Raw genomic sequence first — 18664 nt, 5'->3', positions numbered from 1 at the left:
AGTGATGGGATTGTAATGAATATAAAACACACGTATACTAAAAGTATTTGTATTAACTGTGTAAAATCAAATGTACATTTTTATGTGATAGGTATATGATGTATTGGTAAAGAAGTAGTACCACAAGCTTAGTTATGTATGTTATTGAGGACCTATTCCAATCTTTTTTCAAGGAGTGCCGTAAGTTAGGGAGTGTTTGTATGTATAATTGATTTTGTTTTGTTTCTGTATTTCTTATAAATATTTTACAGATATGACATATCTCTGCCACATAAAGATTTCTATAGGATCGTAGAAAACATGAAAGATCGACTTGGCGACAGTGTTATACGGTGTTGTGGCTATGGTCATATTGGTGATGGAAATCTTCACCTGAACATTGTTAGTAAAGAATTTCAAAGGGTAAGTAAGTAACAAATTAGGTTTTATGGTAATATGGTATCTATATAGCTGCATTCATATCATTAGATAAATTTCACCAAATGGTAATTTAAAAATGTTATGTGTGATATACCGGGTAAATGTCAAAATACACTTGTGCCCCAAGTCTAAAAGCCCATATCTTTTCTTATGGAGAATAGAAGGATATTTAAGAGCAGTTTTCATTAAAAAGCTTGTTTGATTTTTTCTGTATGAAAAGCCAGATTCATTACTTATACTATAGCTTATTTGTGCATCTGTGGAAATCCAAGATATTCCAATCTTCAACAAATAGAAAGAGGAGGTTTGCTTCCCATGGCACTGGCACATATTTATGTGGTTACTACAGATTCTCTGTGGCTAATGATCTCACATCTTTTGACGCCTGAAGATTTACAACAAAAAGTTGGGTCATGAGGGGGGCATTTTAGTTAATTAGATTATATTGAAAACAGGTTTTGTTCCTACTACAAACCTTTGATCTTTATGTAAGAGAGATGATTCAGTGAGAGCTGGTTTAGCTATAAAAACTTTTAAGCAAGGTGTCAATGACTCTGCTAGTTATTGGAGATTATTTGGGGTAGCTGGGCTTGCCCGCTCACACACTTGCCCAGCAACTGATCTCACATTTAATTTGGCTACGGTTAAATGAAGACGTGCATATCTCTCTCTCTCCTGGATATTCCTTTGAATTAGCTGTAAAGACTTTGCTTTCTTTTTCTTATACAGATGTAATTTTTACGTGAGGACTGGGGCCCTGGGGGTTTGCCCTGGCATATCGGGCCACTTTTGCGTTGCCTTTATGGTAAACAAGGAAATGGATCTTCACCAACTTTGTCCTTTATGTAGACAACACTCCTGCATGAAGGATTCTCCTTGCTCAGAATATTGGGAGTGGTCATCCTCCCAATAGGAGCAGTACAATAAATGCAGGAAAATAAGTCTTAAAAGGGATTCTTTGCCTTTGAGTTCGTCCTCGAAGTTGAAGAAGTCCCAACTTATTTCTCCTGTGACTAGTACTCTCCCACCTGCCTCTTCCCATTCGGCCTCCTTTGGAGGACAATCGGGTAAGTGATGACCATTTAACCCCCAGACAACCTTTGGGAAAGGAAGACCCCATTGCTTCCCTTAGTGAAGGAGCAATGACTTCCCCTTAGGAAGGAGTCCACTTTGCTTGACACCTTGTGTCAGGCGTGGCCTTCCTTGGGGATTTTGGGCAAAGGTCCAGACCATGTTCAAGAACTGTTGTCTCCAGGAGCTTGTTGACAGGTCTCCAGGTTTCTTCAGGTGACTCTTTCTTGTAGAGAAGACAGACATTTGGAGGCTGGAAACCAGTTATAGACCTCTCAGCCTTGAACAAGTTTGTGTTTCAGAGTCTGTTCAAGGTGGAGGACTTCATGATACACTAGACTTGAAAGATGTGTACTTTCAGATCCCAATCCATCTGTCATCAAGGAAATACCAAAGTTTCATTCTGCACAAAAAGATATACCAGTTTTAGGTGCTATGCTTCGGCCTGTCGACAGCATCTCAGGTGTTCACAAGAATGTTCACTCTGGTTTCATCTGGGCACTTGTCTTTTTTCTTACCTAGATGACTGGTTGATGTTAGCAGACTCGGTTGAGACCTTTCCCCTTCACCGAGACAGACTTCTCGAATTGTGCCTTGAACTGAAGGTTGGGGTAAACTTTGAGAGGTCCTCCCTGCCGCCCAAACAAAATCTGGTATACCTAGGGATGCAGGTAGACACGCAGCTAGGAAAGGTGTTTCCATCACAGAGTAGACTCAAAAGATTCAAGGAGTGGCTTATCCCTTTCTAATGCAAGGCTCGCTACAAGCTCACCTGTGACAATGTCTACTAGGGCACCTGACGTCCTTGGGACATCTAGACCCCAACGACCGCCTTCACCTTTGGTCACTTCAGTGGTAACTGAAGATCTTATGGTCTCAGAACAGGAACCCTCTGGAATTGCTTATTCTGGTAAAGTCAGAGCAGTGGAAAGACTTAAGTTGGTGGATGGTTGAATCCAACCTTCTCAAAGAGGTAAATCTGCTTTCTCCTTCCTCGGAGTTGATACTCTTCATGGATGCATCAAAAGAAGGGTGTGAGGCTCACCTGCTACAGCACATGGCTTTTGGGCTGTGGTCCAACTGACTCCAATCAGCAATGCCACATTAACCTCCTGGTATTGAGAGTAGCCTTCCTAGCTCTTCAACACTTCCATCAGCTCCATTCATGGCACTTTATAGTGTTGATGAGTGACAACACAACAGTGGTGGCATATCTAAACAAGCAAGGATGTTCTTTTTCACAGCAGCAATGCTATCTAGCTGTCAAGATTTTGTGATTTACAGAATACAATGCAATCTTCCTGTCAGCCTGGTTTATTTCAGGTAAGAAGAACATTCTGGCTGACATCTTAGTAGGAAGACTCGTATAGTTGGCTCTGAATGGTATTTACATCCCCGGATAGCCAACAAAGTCTTGTCTTTGTGGGGTTATGCTGACAGAGGTTCTGAGGGACCTTCCCCCCTTGCATGATCTTCTGTGTCGACCACATGCCAATATCTTCCTCAAACAGTTGTATCCCTATGACCTTACACTTGTTATCCAGCATGTCCTCACTCAGAGATGATTTTTGCACCCAGTATTTAACCATATATCTGAATACCTCAGGAAGTCCTCCATCAACGTATACCAGTCGAAGTGGGCAATTTTTTTGTGGTTGGTGTCTTGTAAGGGGAGTCTCAAAGCTACTATACTCCTATTTGCCAAGTTTAGTACATACATACATATACTGTATATATATATATATATATATATATATATATATATATATATATATATATATATATATATATATATATATATATATATATATATATATATATATATTTACTCCTAATGTCTATCTATTATTTGTCATTCTCATTATATGTCCTGCCCATTTCCATTTATTTTACTTACATTTGTTAGAATATCCTCTACTTTAGTTTGCTCTCGTATCCATGTTGTTAATTTTCTGTCTCTTAGTGTTATTCCCATTGTTATTCTTTCGATAGCTCTTTGAGTTGTAATTAGCTCATGTTCTAAGGCTTTAGTAAGTCTCCAAGTTTCTGATGCATAAGTTAATACTGATAGGACCATCTGATTAAATACTTTTCTTTTTAGCGAAAGTGGCATTTTTACTTTTCATAATCATATATTGTTTACTAAAAACTCTCCACCCCATGCTTATCCTTCTTTTAATTTTGGTCTCGCATCTTGAGGAAACACTTACTGTCTGTCATAAGTGCGTAAATTCATTAATAATCTATACAGGTTTGTCCATAACCCTTATTTGTTGTCTCCATTTAAATTGAACATTAATTTCATCTTTCTCATATTCATTTCAGTCCTACATTTCTGCTTTTCCACTGATATCTTTTAACATCTTTATCTTTATATATGCAAACATATATGCATGAACACACTCTCTCTCTCTCTCTCTCTCTCTCTCTCTCTCTCTCTCTCTCTCTCTCTCTCTCTCTCTCTCTCTCTCTCTCTCTCTCTCTCGCTAGTAAAGAAAATCCAAAAGAATTTTTTGCATATGTAAACAGTAGAAAACCAATCAAGAACAACATTGGCCCATTAAGATATTTGGAGGGTAATCTTATAACAAATTATTTGGAAAAAGCCAAACTGATGAATGCATACTACACAACTGTATTCACTAGGGAAGAATCAACAACCCTCCCCGAATCAGCTATCAAATATGAAGGGCCACAACCATTAAATAGAATCACCTTTACAATGGATGATGTCAAAAAGAAAATAAAAGGACTCAGTAAGTCTAAGGCAGATTGCAGAACTAGAAGAAGAGATAACGCCACACTTTTAAAAAATGTTCTGAAAGACAGCCAACGAAAGAAAGGCCCCACGAAAATGGAAACTAGGCATTGTTCCTCCAATCTATAAAAAGGGACCAAAAGAAGAACCTGGCAACTACAGACCTATGCATCTATCTTCATGCCTTGTAAAAAATTTTATTCAATTATAGTAGATTCAGTAGTAGAAGATATAGAGAAAAAAAATCTTTGGGTAGACAGCCAACATGGTTTTAGACAAAAGAGATGTGTGACAAATCTTTTGGAAGTTTTTCACAACATGTTTGGCATTTATGACAAAAGTAGGGCAATAGTCATCATATACCTAGAATTTCAAAAGGCTATTGACAAAGTTCCTCATAAAAAATTAGTGATCAAAATTAGACCACTGGCATCACTGACGAGAAAGCGGAATGGAGAAGCTTCAGAGTGGGTAGCTGTTACAAGCCGAGTACCCCAAGAGTCCGTCCTTGGCCCATTGCTATTTTTGTTCTACATTAACGACATAGATTTAGGATTAACTAGTAGAATAACCAAATTTGCCGACAATACTAAACTAGGCATAAGTGCTGCGAACTCAGAAGACATAAGAACCTTAAGAGAGGAACTAATAAAGCTAGGAGAATGGTCCAGAAAATGGCAAATGCCTTTCAACTGTGGGAAATGTAAAGTCATGCACATAAGTTATAGTAACCCACAATCAAATTACTCACTGCTGAGTAATAAAATAGAAATTGTACACCAGGAAGAAGATCTATTATTATCAGCAAGGATTTTAAGTTTACCAGACAGGGCATAAAAGCTGAAAAGAAAGCACAAAAGCTAATAGGTTACATAAAGAGACAATTCAAATACAGAAAAAAAGACACTGTACTATAGCTGTACACATCACTAGTAAAACCCCATCTAGAATACGGAGTCCAATTCTGAACTCCAAGTATTCACAAGGATATAGATAGACAGGAAGTAGTACAAACTATGGCCACCAGACTAGTCCCAACACTAAGGCAATTTTGATATAAATGGAGGATGGAACGTTTGAACTTATTTGATCTACAAACTCGATGACTAAGGGGACATTTAATAGAGGCATTCAAAATTCTTAAAGGAATAACAAATGTAGATTACAACCATCCATTCATGCTTATTACCCCTCTGATGGTCCAGCACTTCACTGCAGTGGAGGGGCTTGAGTGTTTCAATGATGGGCTGGGCAATAGTGGCGTGGTAATTATCTACCCTGTCAGGTTCAACCATACCGCTGAGACCAGTTCTGAGAGACCAGACTAAGACTGGACCTCTATAAGCTTTTCTTCTTTATTTCTACTTTATCCCTTTTTGCTCTATCAAAATTTTGTTGACGAACGCTGTTCGAATATTGACCAGGCTTTATATAGGCTTTAAATCTAAATTCCATCACCCTCTGGCAGATCCCATTGGGTGCAGACTTAGTCTGTTATGAGGCAGGCTCCAGTAATACGGTTTTAAGTCTCTCATATTTGCCTTTAATGGGGGATTCCAGGCATTGGAGTTGTCGGTGGGAGGGGTAACTAACCCCACTGACCAGTGTACGCCCACCTAGAGAGGCAGCCCCTCTCTAATAGAGAACTGGTCCTCACTTAGGCCTCTTCTCGTATTGGGCCACATGGGCTAGAAGGACTGACATCCTACGGTAAGAGGTAGATAACCCTCCTTGCTTCTTCTTTACAAACTAACCCCTCTGTTGACAACCTGGAAACTGAAAAAGACCATTCTATGGATGCTCAAAAACCAGATAATTTGGATAACATAGGGAAACTACGAATCCTTCATGTCACCCAAATTCCCATAGAAACTAATTATGATGTTCTGTATAAAACATTTCAATGATATGGCAGTATCAAAGAAATTCGAATGAGACTTGAAAATGATAAATGGGGTTCATGGATATCCTTTGATAATGATGATGAAGCATTTAATGCAATCAGTGACATTATGAATATTAAAATCAATAATTTGAATATCAAGGGTGTTCTTTGTGATGGGGTACCTAAGTATCTAGATATGTACAAACCTGCAGATTGGATTGACAGCGATATAGATGTGGTTGTACCTTCCCAGAGAAAGCCAAAACTACGAAAGTGGCTTATTGCTCAGTAAAAAGGGAGTACAGGAAATTATTTTAAGATATGCAAATTTCTTCAAAGGAAAGTAGGTACCACGTATCAGGAGATATACAGTATCTCGTTTTGGAAAGAACAGTTTCCTCATAAGTGCCAAATCGCAAACACAATCTGTTATGGAAGAGTAGTTTTCAATAGAGACTTGTATGAGTTTACGGAAGAAGAGATACTGGCCATATGTCCTTTAACGGTATGAAACGTGCATTAAGTCCCTGGAACATCAATGATTATCCTTACTGTCAAGGATGCTGATGTGCCTTTCCACATTTACATAGAAAATGAACAGATTACAGTTTGAAATTTTAAGCAGAAGCCACTGCAATATTTTAATTGCTTTAGATATGGGCATCCTTCTAAAGTTTGCAAGAATTAAAAAATTTGTATTACTTGCTCCAATGTTTATCATGGAGAATGTACTCTATACTAGAGGCCAATTGTTTGAACCGCAATTTGAATCTTAAATCTACTGATAGGAGCTGCAAGCAATATAAGTTTAAAGAGATTGCCCTCGTTAAATCCAATATCGAACATATAAGTGTGGGGCAGGCCAAGAGGCTATTGAGTAAATAAACAAGCAATGCAAAGGCATTGAAATCAGGAGGAAAATGAGACAGGAGACACACAACCCGCCCATTACTGTCAGTATTCCCCAAGAAAGAAATTCGCCATCTTCTGATAGAATGCTGCATGATAGGGCAAGAATATCACCTCCTAAGGCTTTGTCCACCTCTATTAAACCTTTGTCTTCCATTACAAAGGATAATACTAACCTCTCTCAGGCCATATCTTTGCCTGATTTGATGGAGGTTTCACATAAGACCAAGTTGTCAGGTGCACCTGTAGTGGGGGGAAAACACCAAAACCTGATAAATCACCACCTCTTAATAGGAAAAGAGAGACACCTCCATCTCTCAACCCCTTCCATTAAAAACACTAAGATTATGACATCAATTAGATATGATGTTCTATCTGTTGACATTCCAGATCAACAATAAAACTACTTGAATCAATCAAAAATTCGAGTTGAGGACCACCATCCCCCTTAAGAACTAGGCAAAAAGAACATTGAAAAGGCAAATGTAAAACATAACTTATCAAGACCCTTACTTAAGAAGGCTACAGAAAATATTGTTAAATCAAAAACTGTCAATTGGAAGACCTCATCCAAGATGTCTTCCAGAAAATAATCCCTTGTTTTTTCCTCCATTTTGCAATGGAATTATCAGGGTTTAAGGGCTACTTATGAGAACTTAAGCTCTTAATTCACGAGTATTCCCCCATAATTGTATGTCTGCAGGAGAGCAAGCTTGATGCCGGTACTCCTTGTCCTCAAGAGTATGTTAGCAATAGAACACCATATAATCAAGAAGCAGGGAGCCATGGCAGAAGTCTTATGTACATTCGTTGAGATGTTCCCCAAATATCTTTGTCTATTCGTACACCTCTGCAGGCAGTGGCTGTACAGATTGATGTAGGGAGAAAATATACAATATGCTCTCTGTACTTACCTCCAAATGATAACATTTTGTAAGATAATTTAGTAGAGGTGATTCAACAACTCCCTTAACCTTTTCTCTTACTGGAAGATTTGAATCGTAGACATCCTTTAAGGAGCGATGTTTTGGCAAACACAAGGGGCAATATTACATCATCAATTGTGGAAAATAAGGATGCCGGACTCCTTAATACACGAGAGTCTAAACACTTTCATGTCCAGATTGGTACCTTGTCGTGCATTGACATATCAATTGCGAGCTCTAATTGCCTTCTCAATATCGATTGGAGGACATTAGATGACTGGCATATTAGTGATCATACACCAATCATTATAAACACCAACAATTGTCCACCTTTACAGAGATCGCCACGATGGAATCTTGATAAGATTGACAGGGATAGATTTTGTGAGCTAAGCGAAATTCAAGGGAATGGAGAACATTTTGAAAATATTGATGATGCCATAGACTTACTGAATGGAACCCTTCATACAGCAGGAGTCAATTCAATTCCCAAAACAACAGGGTTATTCAAACGACGACCAGTCCTCTGATGGTCTTCATAAATAAATACTCTCCCCAGAGCCTCAAGAAGATCTTCAACTCGATTGCACAGATGCCGTACTGAGAATTTAATTATATACAAGAAATATAAAGCACAGTTCCATCGTGCCATGAAAGAAGCTAGGCGCCAGTCTTGGGTGTCTTTTGTTTCCTCCATTAACAGTGGAACACCACCATCCTCTGTGTGGAGGAAACTAAAAAAGATAGCAGGCAACTTTACCCCCAACCCACCACCAATGTTGAAGGTGCATGATTAGTATGTGACTGGAGCAACTGAGGTTAGCAATGTCCTGACCGATCATTTATCATATGTATCATGCAGGTGTGAAGCAGCTCCTGGTCACCAGTTTAGGAGCAAGGAAGAAAAGAAAATTTTAAATTTTGCAACAGGAAGGGAAGAGTCATACAATTCTCCTTTTACTGAAAGAGAATTTGACACCGCACTTGCTATGTGTAATGATACAGCCCCTGGACCCGATGGAATACCATATGCAATGATTAAACATATACCTATTAATACCAAGTTATTTATTTTAAGCATGATTAAGATTATTTTAGCCTTTTTAAAACCCAGTAATAAGTTTTTAGCTGCAAACTATTGACCAATTGCGTTGACATCTTGTTTGTGCAAAATTATAGAGAAGATGGTCAATGCAAGACTGACATGGTACCTGGAAAAGGAGGGTATTGTGTCACCTATCCAGTGTGGACTTAGAAAAAAGCACTCAACGACTGATTTGTTGGTACGACTGAAATCCTCTATTTGTGAAGCCTTCTCTTCCAAACAGCACCATGTAACAGACTTCTTAAACCTCGAAAAGACATATGATACTGCATGGAGATATGGTATACTTTAAACCATTCTTGAATTAGAATTAAGAGGAGAGCTACCATTGTTCATCATTGTTTCACATAGATTTTTTCAAGTGTGAATGGGGGAAACTCTATCAGAGAGGAAATGTCAGGAAGGAGTTCCCAAGGGTAATGTTCTAAGTGTAACCCTATTTGCACTATCCATTAATGGGATATCCTCTGTCATTCCCCAAGATATTCTCTCAACACTATTTGTAGATGACCTCTCTATATCATTTGCTGGAGCTAGAATGGCTATAGTTGAGAGAACACTGTCAAAATTGACAAGATTATCCTGTGGGCCGAAATAAATGGATTTAAGTTTTCTACAAGCAAAACTGTTGTTGTCCATTTCTGTCATATTCCGGGAGCACATCCAGACCCGGATCTATACATCAACAGTCAACGGATCCCATGTGTAAGTCAAGCTAGATTTCTATGGTTGATATATGATTGTAGGCTTACATGAGTTCCTCACTTGAAAACCTTAAAAGTTAAATGTCTATAGTCTCTGAATCTTTTAAAGTTTTGACCCATACATCATGGGGGGAGACTGAAAAACTTTTAAAATTATACAAGGCCTTAATTTTTTCAAAATTTAGTTATGGGTGTGAAATGTACCCTTCAGCCACCCCAAGCCGATTAAAAGTTTTAGATTCTACACACCACGCTGGTATCAGATTGTCCACAGGAGCCTTTAGAACTTTGCCTATCCCAAGTCTCCTTGTTGACGCTGAAGAATTACCTGTAGACCTTTACCGGAAGTCTTCAGTTGTTTAGTATTGGTTTAGGTTGCAAAGACTTTCCACTTATTTAGCCTGTCAGACTGCAAATCTTGTAAGGCATTGTAGATATTTTGAGTTGCACCCAAAATCTCCTCAACCTTATGGTTTCCAAGTAAAAGCATTAGTAGACAGTCTAGATATAGGTAGAAATAAAGTGCTTCCATGTAGTATATCATCAACCCCACTATGAAAATCACCGGAGATGTCTTTTTGTAAATATTTTATTGGTATAAAAAGAACATGACTGACTAAGAAGCCAGGTCGCACTTTATGGAACATGTTGAAGAATATAGGGAATCGAGTTTTATATATACTGATGGCTCCAAATTCATTGCTGGCATTGGATTTGGAGTATATAGTATTGATTTTATTTGTATTTGTGCACTTCCTCTAGTATCCTCTGTATTTACTGCCGAACTATATGGCATGCTAACCGCTACTGAGAAAATAGTCTTAAAAGACAAGTGCAATTTTACCATTTTTAGTGATGCAAGAAGTGTCCTACAAGCTTTAGAAGTTTTTAAATTCCAATAACCCTTTAATTTTAAAGATTTTAGAGTGGTTTTTTATAATTGGACTGAGGTTTATAAAAGTTTGATGTTGTTGGGTTTTGGCACAGGTAGGTGTGTCTGGAAATGAGGAGGCAGATGTACTGGCAAAGAATCCCGAGTTGCTACCAAGAGGGTATCCCATTCTCTGTAATGATTTTTTCCTAGCATTAAGATTTTAGTTTATAATAATTGGCAACAACATTTGGATAATATAGTTAGAGATCAGATGAGAGAAATAACGAATGTTATTGGTCACTCTGTTGACACATGAGTTTCTGCTAAATGGCCAACACTAACCATATTGCGATGACTGTTAAGTATCCTTAACAGTAAGGCATTTGTTGACCGAATGCCCCAATTATAGAAACTTAAGAAATAGATAAATGTTATGAGGCTGTAGACCTGCATCTTTTTTTGGACGCGTCAAAGGAGTTATGGGGCCGGCACCTGAATGACTTGGTTGTGTCAGGACAGTGGTCCAAGAAATACAGGCATTTGCACCTAAATGCTTGTGGTCTTCATATTCCTGCAAGTGTTCCAAGAATGTTTGAAGAGGCACACGGTAGTGCTGATGAGCGACAGCTCGAGAGTAATGGCTTACATCAACAAGCACCATTTGCGAGTTGACGAAGCAAATGTACATCTGGGTGGCATTTCACGCCGTAGAGTTTTCAGTGAGATTTGTTTCTTCCTATAGGAATGTACGAGCAAATACTGTCAACTATCAGGGACAGCCTGTAAAAGCAGAGTGGTCTCTACATCCTCTCATGGCAGAAAAACTTCTTGCCCTGTGGGGCTTTCCAGGGATCGGCCTGTTTGCTATGTAGCCGAACAGGAAACATCCCTCCTCTGCTCCCTTGTTTTGAACCCATGGGTAGCATTCAAAGATGTCTTCCAACACCCCATGGATCACCTAGACGTGTAAAGTACTGTTCAGCCTGATCTGACTGGTAATCAAAAGGTTATTGATTATGGCAGGAATCAGGATGATCATAGTAGTTCCCAGATGGCCATACACCAAGTAGTATCTTCTGATCAAGGTTCCGAGAGAACTGCCCCCTTTGCCCACCCATCTCTGCCAGCCACACCTGCAGAGATATTACCAGTCTGTGGAGTAGTTGGCTCTTCACAGCTTGAGATTATTCAGCATCGCCTCTGAATGAAACTATTTTTACCAGCCACTGCACAGATGTCTGGATATCACCAGAGGTCCTCTACAGACGTCTACCAGGCTATGAGAGAAGTGTCTCTCAGTTGCATCCATCAAAGGCTACCGCTCAGGCTTGAGTATGGTTTTTTTCGCTGAAGGGCATAGACCTCTCAACATCTTGGGAACTGTTTATGCTTGTGTGGAGCTTCTATCTGTGTTGCCCACCCCAGGATCTTGAGCCCCCTAGAATTGGATGTGACCCTAGTCCTGATGTCCACAGGCCGCTTATGCGTACCCTGTTCAAGCCCTTGCAGAGGTCGTTTGATAGAGATCTGACACTCAAGACAGTCTTTTTACTCGCCTTAGTCTTGGTAAAGAGAATGGCAAGTTGCATGGTTTTCTTATGTAGTCACCCATAATTTATGGATGGAAGGAAGTCTCCTTCAGTTTTGAGGTGGAGTTTGTAGCCAAGATTCAGAATCTGGCGGCACATGACCCCAGGTTAGAGTCCTTTTCCATCACCTCCCTCTGGGAGGTGTCAGGTGCTGATGAATATGAGATGTTCTTGTGTCCTGTTAGGGCTCTGTCGTGCTATCTGAAGAGGACCCAGCCCCGCAGGCCTGAGTGTAAGAGACTCTTTGCTAGCACTAGGCAGGTACAAGAAAGAGGTGTCAAGGAACAAGATAACTTTCTGGATTCATGAGACGATATGGAGAGCTTATGCCTCGGCTGATGAGAGAGTCGAGACACCAGCTGGGACCAGAGCTCATGAAGGCAGGGGTATTTATCCAACTCTCCCTATCAAAAGACACATGTCATTGGGCAAAGTTTTAAAGGCAGGTGTCTGGAAAAGGCAGATCACTGATATGGCTTTCTACTTGTGAGATTATACCCACAAGTCCCTTGACACCTTAATGCTTTGCTTGGACTTGTGATGGCTGTTCAATCTGTTGTGTAGCAAGCCCAGCTTCCTCATGACGACATATTACATCTTTTGGAGAAAAATAATGATGGGAATAAAACTAAGAGACAGTAAAAGAGCAAGGTGGATATGAGAGCAAAGTAAAGTAGAGGATATTCTAACAATTAAGAAAAAGAAATCATTATGGGCAAGTCATATTATGAGAATGACAGATAATTGATGGACAAAAAGAATAATAGAATAGGCCCTAGCGATTGCAAACAAACCAGGGGAAGGAAGAGAAGATGACGGATTGACAAGGAAATAAAATTTGCAAGTACTATGTAGACTGGCATAAAAAGACTATAGACAGACGTGAGTGAAAGACATGTCTGAGGCCTTTGTCTTGCAGTGGACTACAGTAGCACCCACAGAAATTTGATCAGTGGGTGGCCACCTTTCCACACAACTTAGTCTATCTCCACCCAAATTGATGAAGATCGAGCCCCACCCAGGAAAGGTGTACATCAGACTACAAATTTTATTTCTGCTTTATTTATGGTATTATTACAAATGAAGCAACATTAGTTTTGTGATAAAAGACATGTAAAAAAAATAATAGTGAACAATGCAAAGATCGAAATAGTTTATGAATTAAATTATTATTTTGAATTTTTAAATATCCTGTACTACCTTTGATTAATATTAGATTATATTGAAAGAAAATATTTAACTACAATTAAAAGTTTAGTCACCTCTACCTTCCAAAATAATATATCATTAATAGAAGAAATAATTTCCTGATGATTTTCTGATAAGCTGTTTTCAACTTATAGTATAATGGATAGAGTTACAAAATAACATATTGATGTAATGAAAGAATGCAACATAGCTTTGGATGCACTATAAGTTATAAATTGTATATACAGTACTGTCAATTTCATGTTTTGTATACCGGTACAGATAATTCAGAAATCGTAGAAATGACATTAATAGTTCTACAAATATGAAGAAGTAAAAGGAAAATTAAATGCTGAGTTACAGTTGTTATGATAACTGCTCATATAACGGATTTTGAGCGAAGCGAAAAATCTATTTTTGGGTGAGATAGCCATGGCGTCCTGATGGAAGGTTCCTTTTTGGTAGCTTCCTTGGGTATATAACTACTAGATATTCCCAGAGAATTTAACCACAGGTTATCACAGAATTCTAACTTCTGGAGCGAGTATCCTAAAGGTTTCCCTTTAAGACATATCAACAGGGGACGCATGTATTAACGCGCCACATAGCTATCTGCACCCCACATAGGGTTAACACTTTGATGTGTAGGAGCGGAGAATAGCTGGGGAGCCGTTCCACAGCTAATCTCGTTCGTGGCTACTTTTGGTACTCGAGACGTAAACAAACGGGCGCCATTGCTAAATGACGTCACGTCCGTCCTCATCCTGAAGCCAGTTGCTTGCCGATCACCATGATACAGCAGGACAGGGTGGGACCTGAAAAAAACTGGACGAAGTAGCAGGGAGGGTCCATCAGGACGCCATGGCTATCTCACCCAAAAATAGATTTTTCGCTTCGCTCAAAATCCGTTTTTTTGGGCTCAAGCCATGGCGTCCTGATGGAAGAATACCAGAGAATCAATGTATCGTGGTAGATTTTCCCCTTGTAGTGTAAGTGCCGAGGGCTTTGAACAGGTTAGCATAGTAATCTCAATAGAGGAACCGTAGGGAAGAAAACTTCCTGCCCCCCTGGCAGTGAAGTCCCAACGGACCATGCTGAAGATCAAAATGGTCATCGAAGGGCTACCCACCTTGCTGGGAGAACATGAAGAACTCGGAGACAAGACTGAATGGTTGGTATTCATATAGGAACATTCTCAAAAGCAGACAAGTGGTGGTTAGGCACTGTATGTGAAGAGAGAGAATCGTCTGGTCTCGAAGGCATGATGTAAGTAAGTATTCGGGAAGGAATATTACATTGCAGAGGTGAGTATATAATAAGGATTGAATCCTTAGTAATCTTCATCGTATATAAGAGGAAGGAGATAATAAAACTATGACAGTCATGTATTTCATAGTATAAGTAGGAGCGGATTGAGACGCACAAATAATAAAATAGAAATTTATTTCACAATTGCAGAATATGGTAATTAAATGCAATAAGTATGTAAAAGTAATTTACAACAAATTATAATGTACATAGTAATGAAAGACTTGCTCTTGAATCTGAAAGAGAATTTCAAATTATTAGTAGGCACTCGTTCCAGAGGAACGTCAGTCTTTAAAAAGAAAACACATCATGCTCTAAGCATGCGGCACTCATGTGACGACTATGACATTTCACCTGGGAGAAGAACAGTATATGAAAAGCACTAAGTGTCTTTGAAATCACTACGTATCACACGAGGGTCAACATAGGCACCCGAGGAGTTAGAGTCCCAAGTAACACTGTTCTATGCAGAGTTAGGTGCAGGTTTCATAACACTACCTGCGGCTACCACAAAATGTTTGACTTCATGCACTTGTTTTCGCATAATGTTTGAAGAAAACACGCGAGGATTTCCAGCCTGTGAAACTCTTAAGGCTTTCAAAATCCATACTCTGAAAGAAATTCAGAGACGATGCAACTTTCCTAGGATCGTGACCTGCGGGTGTACTGTCAGATTCCGCTCTTCGAATGAAGTAGGTGATTTTCGCTCGTAGTTGTTTCAGTGACAGGTCGCTGCCCGATGTTTCTCCTTTGAAGAGTTGGCCTCCACCAAAGTCAGAAGTTCTACGAAGATAGACCTTGAGGCTCTCTACTGGACATAGAGAGGCATCTTCTTTCAGGGGGCAGATTCTCCAAGGGCCCCATCTTTTGGTGGGTAGTTCGTTTTTGGCGAGAAACGTCGGATCCGGGAAGAGGGTAAGGTCTCCTGAATCTGTAAACAGAATGTGACCCTCGTCCCTTGATAATGCCACTATTTCGCTGACTCGGGCTCCTGAGGCAAGAGCAAAAAGAAAAATAACTTTTTGAGTCAGATCCTTGAGAGGGCACGAATCATTGTCCAAGTTGGAGGCAAAATGGAGCACCTTGTCCAGGGACCAGGAGATCAGTTTTGGTGGGGGTGCTGGGCGTAGACGAGCGCATGCCTTCGGCAGTTTATTGAAGATGTCGCTGGACAGATCAATCTGGAAGGCGTACATTAGTGGTCTAGTCAAGGCCGATTTGCAAGTAGAAATCGTGTTGGCTGCCAAGCCTTGTCCATGAAGGTGAATGAAGGACATGCAAAAATCGATGGTGATTTCCGTAGGTTTTTTTGCCTTGACGAATGAGATCCATTTTCTCCAGGATGATTCGTATTGCCGTTGTGTGGATTCGGTCTTGTATTCCTCGAGGAAGTCGAGACTCTTCTTCGATATCCCGAACCTTTTCTTCACGGCTAGGGAGAGAAAATCATGAGATGAAGGTCCCTGACTTTCAATGATGAAGCGAAGACAGTCGACTTCTGTACTTGCTGGGAGAGAACTGGGCCCGGGAGAGGGATCAGCGTGGGTTGTAGCTCCAGGACTAGGGGGTACCAGTTGCTCCGAGGCCACTTGGGAGCCACTAGGGCTGCTGTTCCTTTGAAGGTTCTCAGTTTGGAGAGGACTTTCAGCAGAAGGTTGGTGGGAGGGAACAGGTAGATCTTGGACTACCTGTTCCAATCCAGTGACATGGTGTCCAATGCTTCTGCCTTGGGGTCCTCGTACGGGGCCACATATCGAGGAAGTTGATTGTTGTCGCTTGTTGCGAAGAGATCGATCTGAAGTTCTGGGACTTGGTGAGAGATGAAGGAGAATGATCTTGCGTCTAGAGACCATTCCGACTCTATCGGGCTTGTCCGAGATAGAGCGTCCGCCGTCACGTTGCGGAATCCTTGTAGGTGAACTGCAGACAGGTGCCATTTCTTCTTCTCTGCCAGACGGAAGATTGTCAGAAGCACCTGATTTATCTGGGGCGATCTTGAGCCTTGGCGATTGAGACATCGAACTACCACCCAGTTGTCTAGGGTTAGACGAATATGGATCGAGGGAGGCGGGGAGAGTTTCTTCAGAGTTAGAAGGACCGCCATGGCCTCCAAGATGTTGATGTGAAACGTCTTGAATAGGGGAGACCATGTTCCTTGAGCCTGTTTTTGGTAGGAGTGACCTCCCCAACCCTCCAGCAAAGCGTCCGTGTGGATGTTGAGTGATGGAGGTGGGTGTTGAAGAGGGATGGACCTTTTCAGGGCCTTTGCTTCCGACCACGGCTTTAGGAGCAGCCGAAGTCTGTTTGGGAGCCGTCTCTTGAGGTCTCTTCGAGCGATGGATGCGGAACGTCTCCAGACTCCCGCGGCATCCTTTAGCTGTGCACATAGCACTGGGTTTGTCACTGAGGCGAACTATAGAGAGCCTAGAACTCGTTCCTGCTGACGTCTTGAGATCCGTTTGGATTTCAGCAGTCGCTTGACAGACCCTGCTATTTCCTTCCTTTTCTTCTTGGGAATGGAAAGGCGGTGTGACTGAAGGTTCCACTGGATTCCTAACCATTGGAACTTCTGAGCTGGAGAGAGGCGAGATTTCTTCGCGTTATCTTGAATCCCAGATGTTCTAGGAACTGGGTAACTTTGTTGCAGGATCTTAAACAATCCTCGGGCGATGGAGCCCAGACTAGCCAGTCGTCGAGGTAGGCCATCACCTGGACGTCTCGGAGGCGAAGCTGTTGAACGATGGCGTCCGCCAGCTTTGTGAAGATCCGAGGGGCCACGTTGAGGCCGAAGGGCATGGCCCTGAAAGCGTAGCTTTTCCTTTGGAGTCGAAATCCTAGGTAGGAGGAAGCGTGGTGGTTCATTGGAACGTGCCAGTAGGCATCCGCCAGGTCTATGGAGACCGTGTAGGAACCTTGAGGCAGAAGGGTCCTTATCTGTTGAAGAGTCAGCATCTTGAACTTGTTGTTCGCTATGAACTTGTTGAGGGGGGATAAGTCTAGAATGACTCTGAGCTTGTCGGAGTCCTTCTTGGGGACGCAAAACAGTCTCCCTTGGAACCTGGTTGACTTTACCTTCCTTCATCACCTTCTTGTTCAAGAGATCTAGGACATATTCTTCCAGAAGGGGGGTTGATTGTTGGAAGAATTGCTGGAAGGTTGGGGGTGGTTGAGTCCAACTCCAGCCTAGACCCTTGTCGACGATGCTGTGTGCCCAGGGATCGAAGGTCCAACGATCCTGGAATTGGCGGAGTCTTCCTCCCACCAGAAGCACTTCATTGCTTCTGGTGTCCCGAGGGTTTACTGCCTCGGCCGCTAGCTCCCCTTCCTCCTCTGCCTCTGGAGGGACGGCGAGATGTGTCTCTGCCTGCACCTTTGTTTGAGCCTCTACCTTTGGGACGAAAGGTAGTCGTCTGTTGCTCGAAAGCAGGGGTGAAAACCGGCGACTGTGACAAGACCGGTTGGGTGACCAGCTGAAAGGTCTGCTGTGGCTGAGCTGCCACTTGGGGAGTAGCGGATCCCGGAAACTGCCGTCTCTATTGACGTTGCTGGGGTTTCTGCTTGGAGGATTTCCTCTTAGGTTGAGGGCCGTCGTCCTGAGAGGATTTCCTCTTCTTCGACATGCCCCACTTGTGGAGAAGGTTCCTGTTCTCCGTGGCGGCCTTGTCGATGATCTCTTTCACAAGGGCAGAGGGAAAGAGGTGCTTACCCCAGATGTTGGAGGAAATCAGCCTCCGGGGTTCGTGTCTCACTGTGGCACTGGAGAACACGAATTCACGACAGGCTCTACGAGCCTTCATGAAGCTGTACAGGTCTTTAACTACAGTCGCCAAATGCGTTTTGGCGAGCACCATGTAGTAATCGGGGACTTTAGTGTCACCGGCCATGACGTCGAGCTGTACCTGGAGGGACATGGATGCGGCGAGCCTT

At 41.5% G+C, this 18664-nt stretch overlaps 1 protein-coding gene across 1 annotated transcript in view; it reads left to right on the top strand.

Moving 5' to 3' along the window:
* The window catches only part of D2hgdh (D-2-hydroxyglutaric acid dehydrogenase), a 268744-nt gene that overhangs the window by 233006 nt on the left and 17074 nt on the right, over nt 1-18664 (top strand). The window contains exon 8 of the mRNA XM_068375280.1: nt 252-402. Within this exon, the coding sequence (XP_068231381.1) occupies nt 252-402 (151 nt within the window). The remainder of the gene's footprint in view (nt 1-251; nt 403-18664) is intronic.

This window comes from Palaemon carinicauda, chromosome 6 (genome assembly GCF_036898095.1).
Source record: "Palaemon carinicauda isolate YSFRI2023 chromosome 6, ASM3689809v2, whole genome shotgun sequence".
Taxonomy (NCBI): Eukaryota; Metazoa; Arthropoda; class Malacostraca; order Decapoda; family Palaemonidae; genus Palaemon; species Palaemon carinicauda.
The sequence above is the reverse complement of the archived record's forward strand: the minus strand, read 5'-3'. Positions and strand labels throughout refer to the sequence as shown.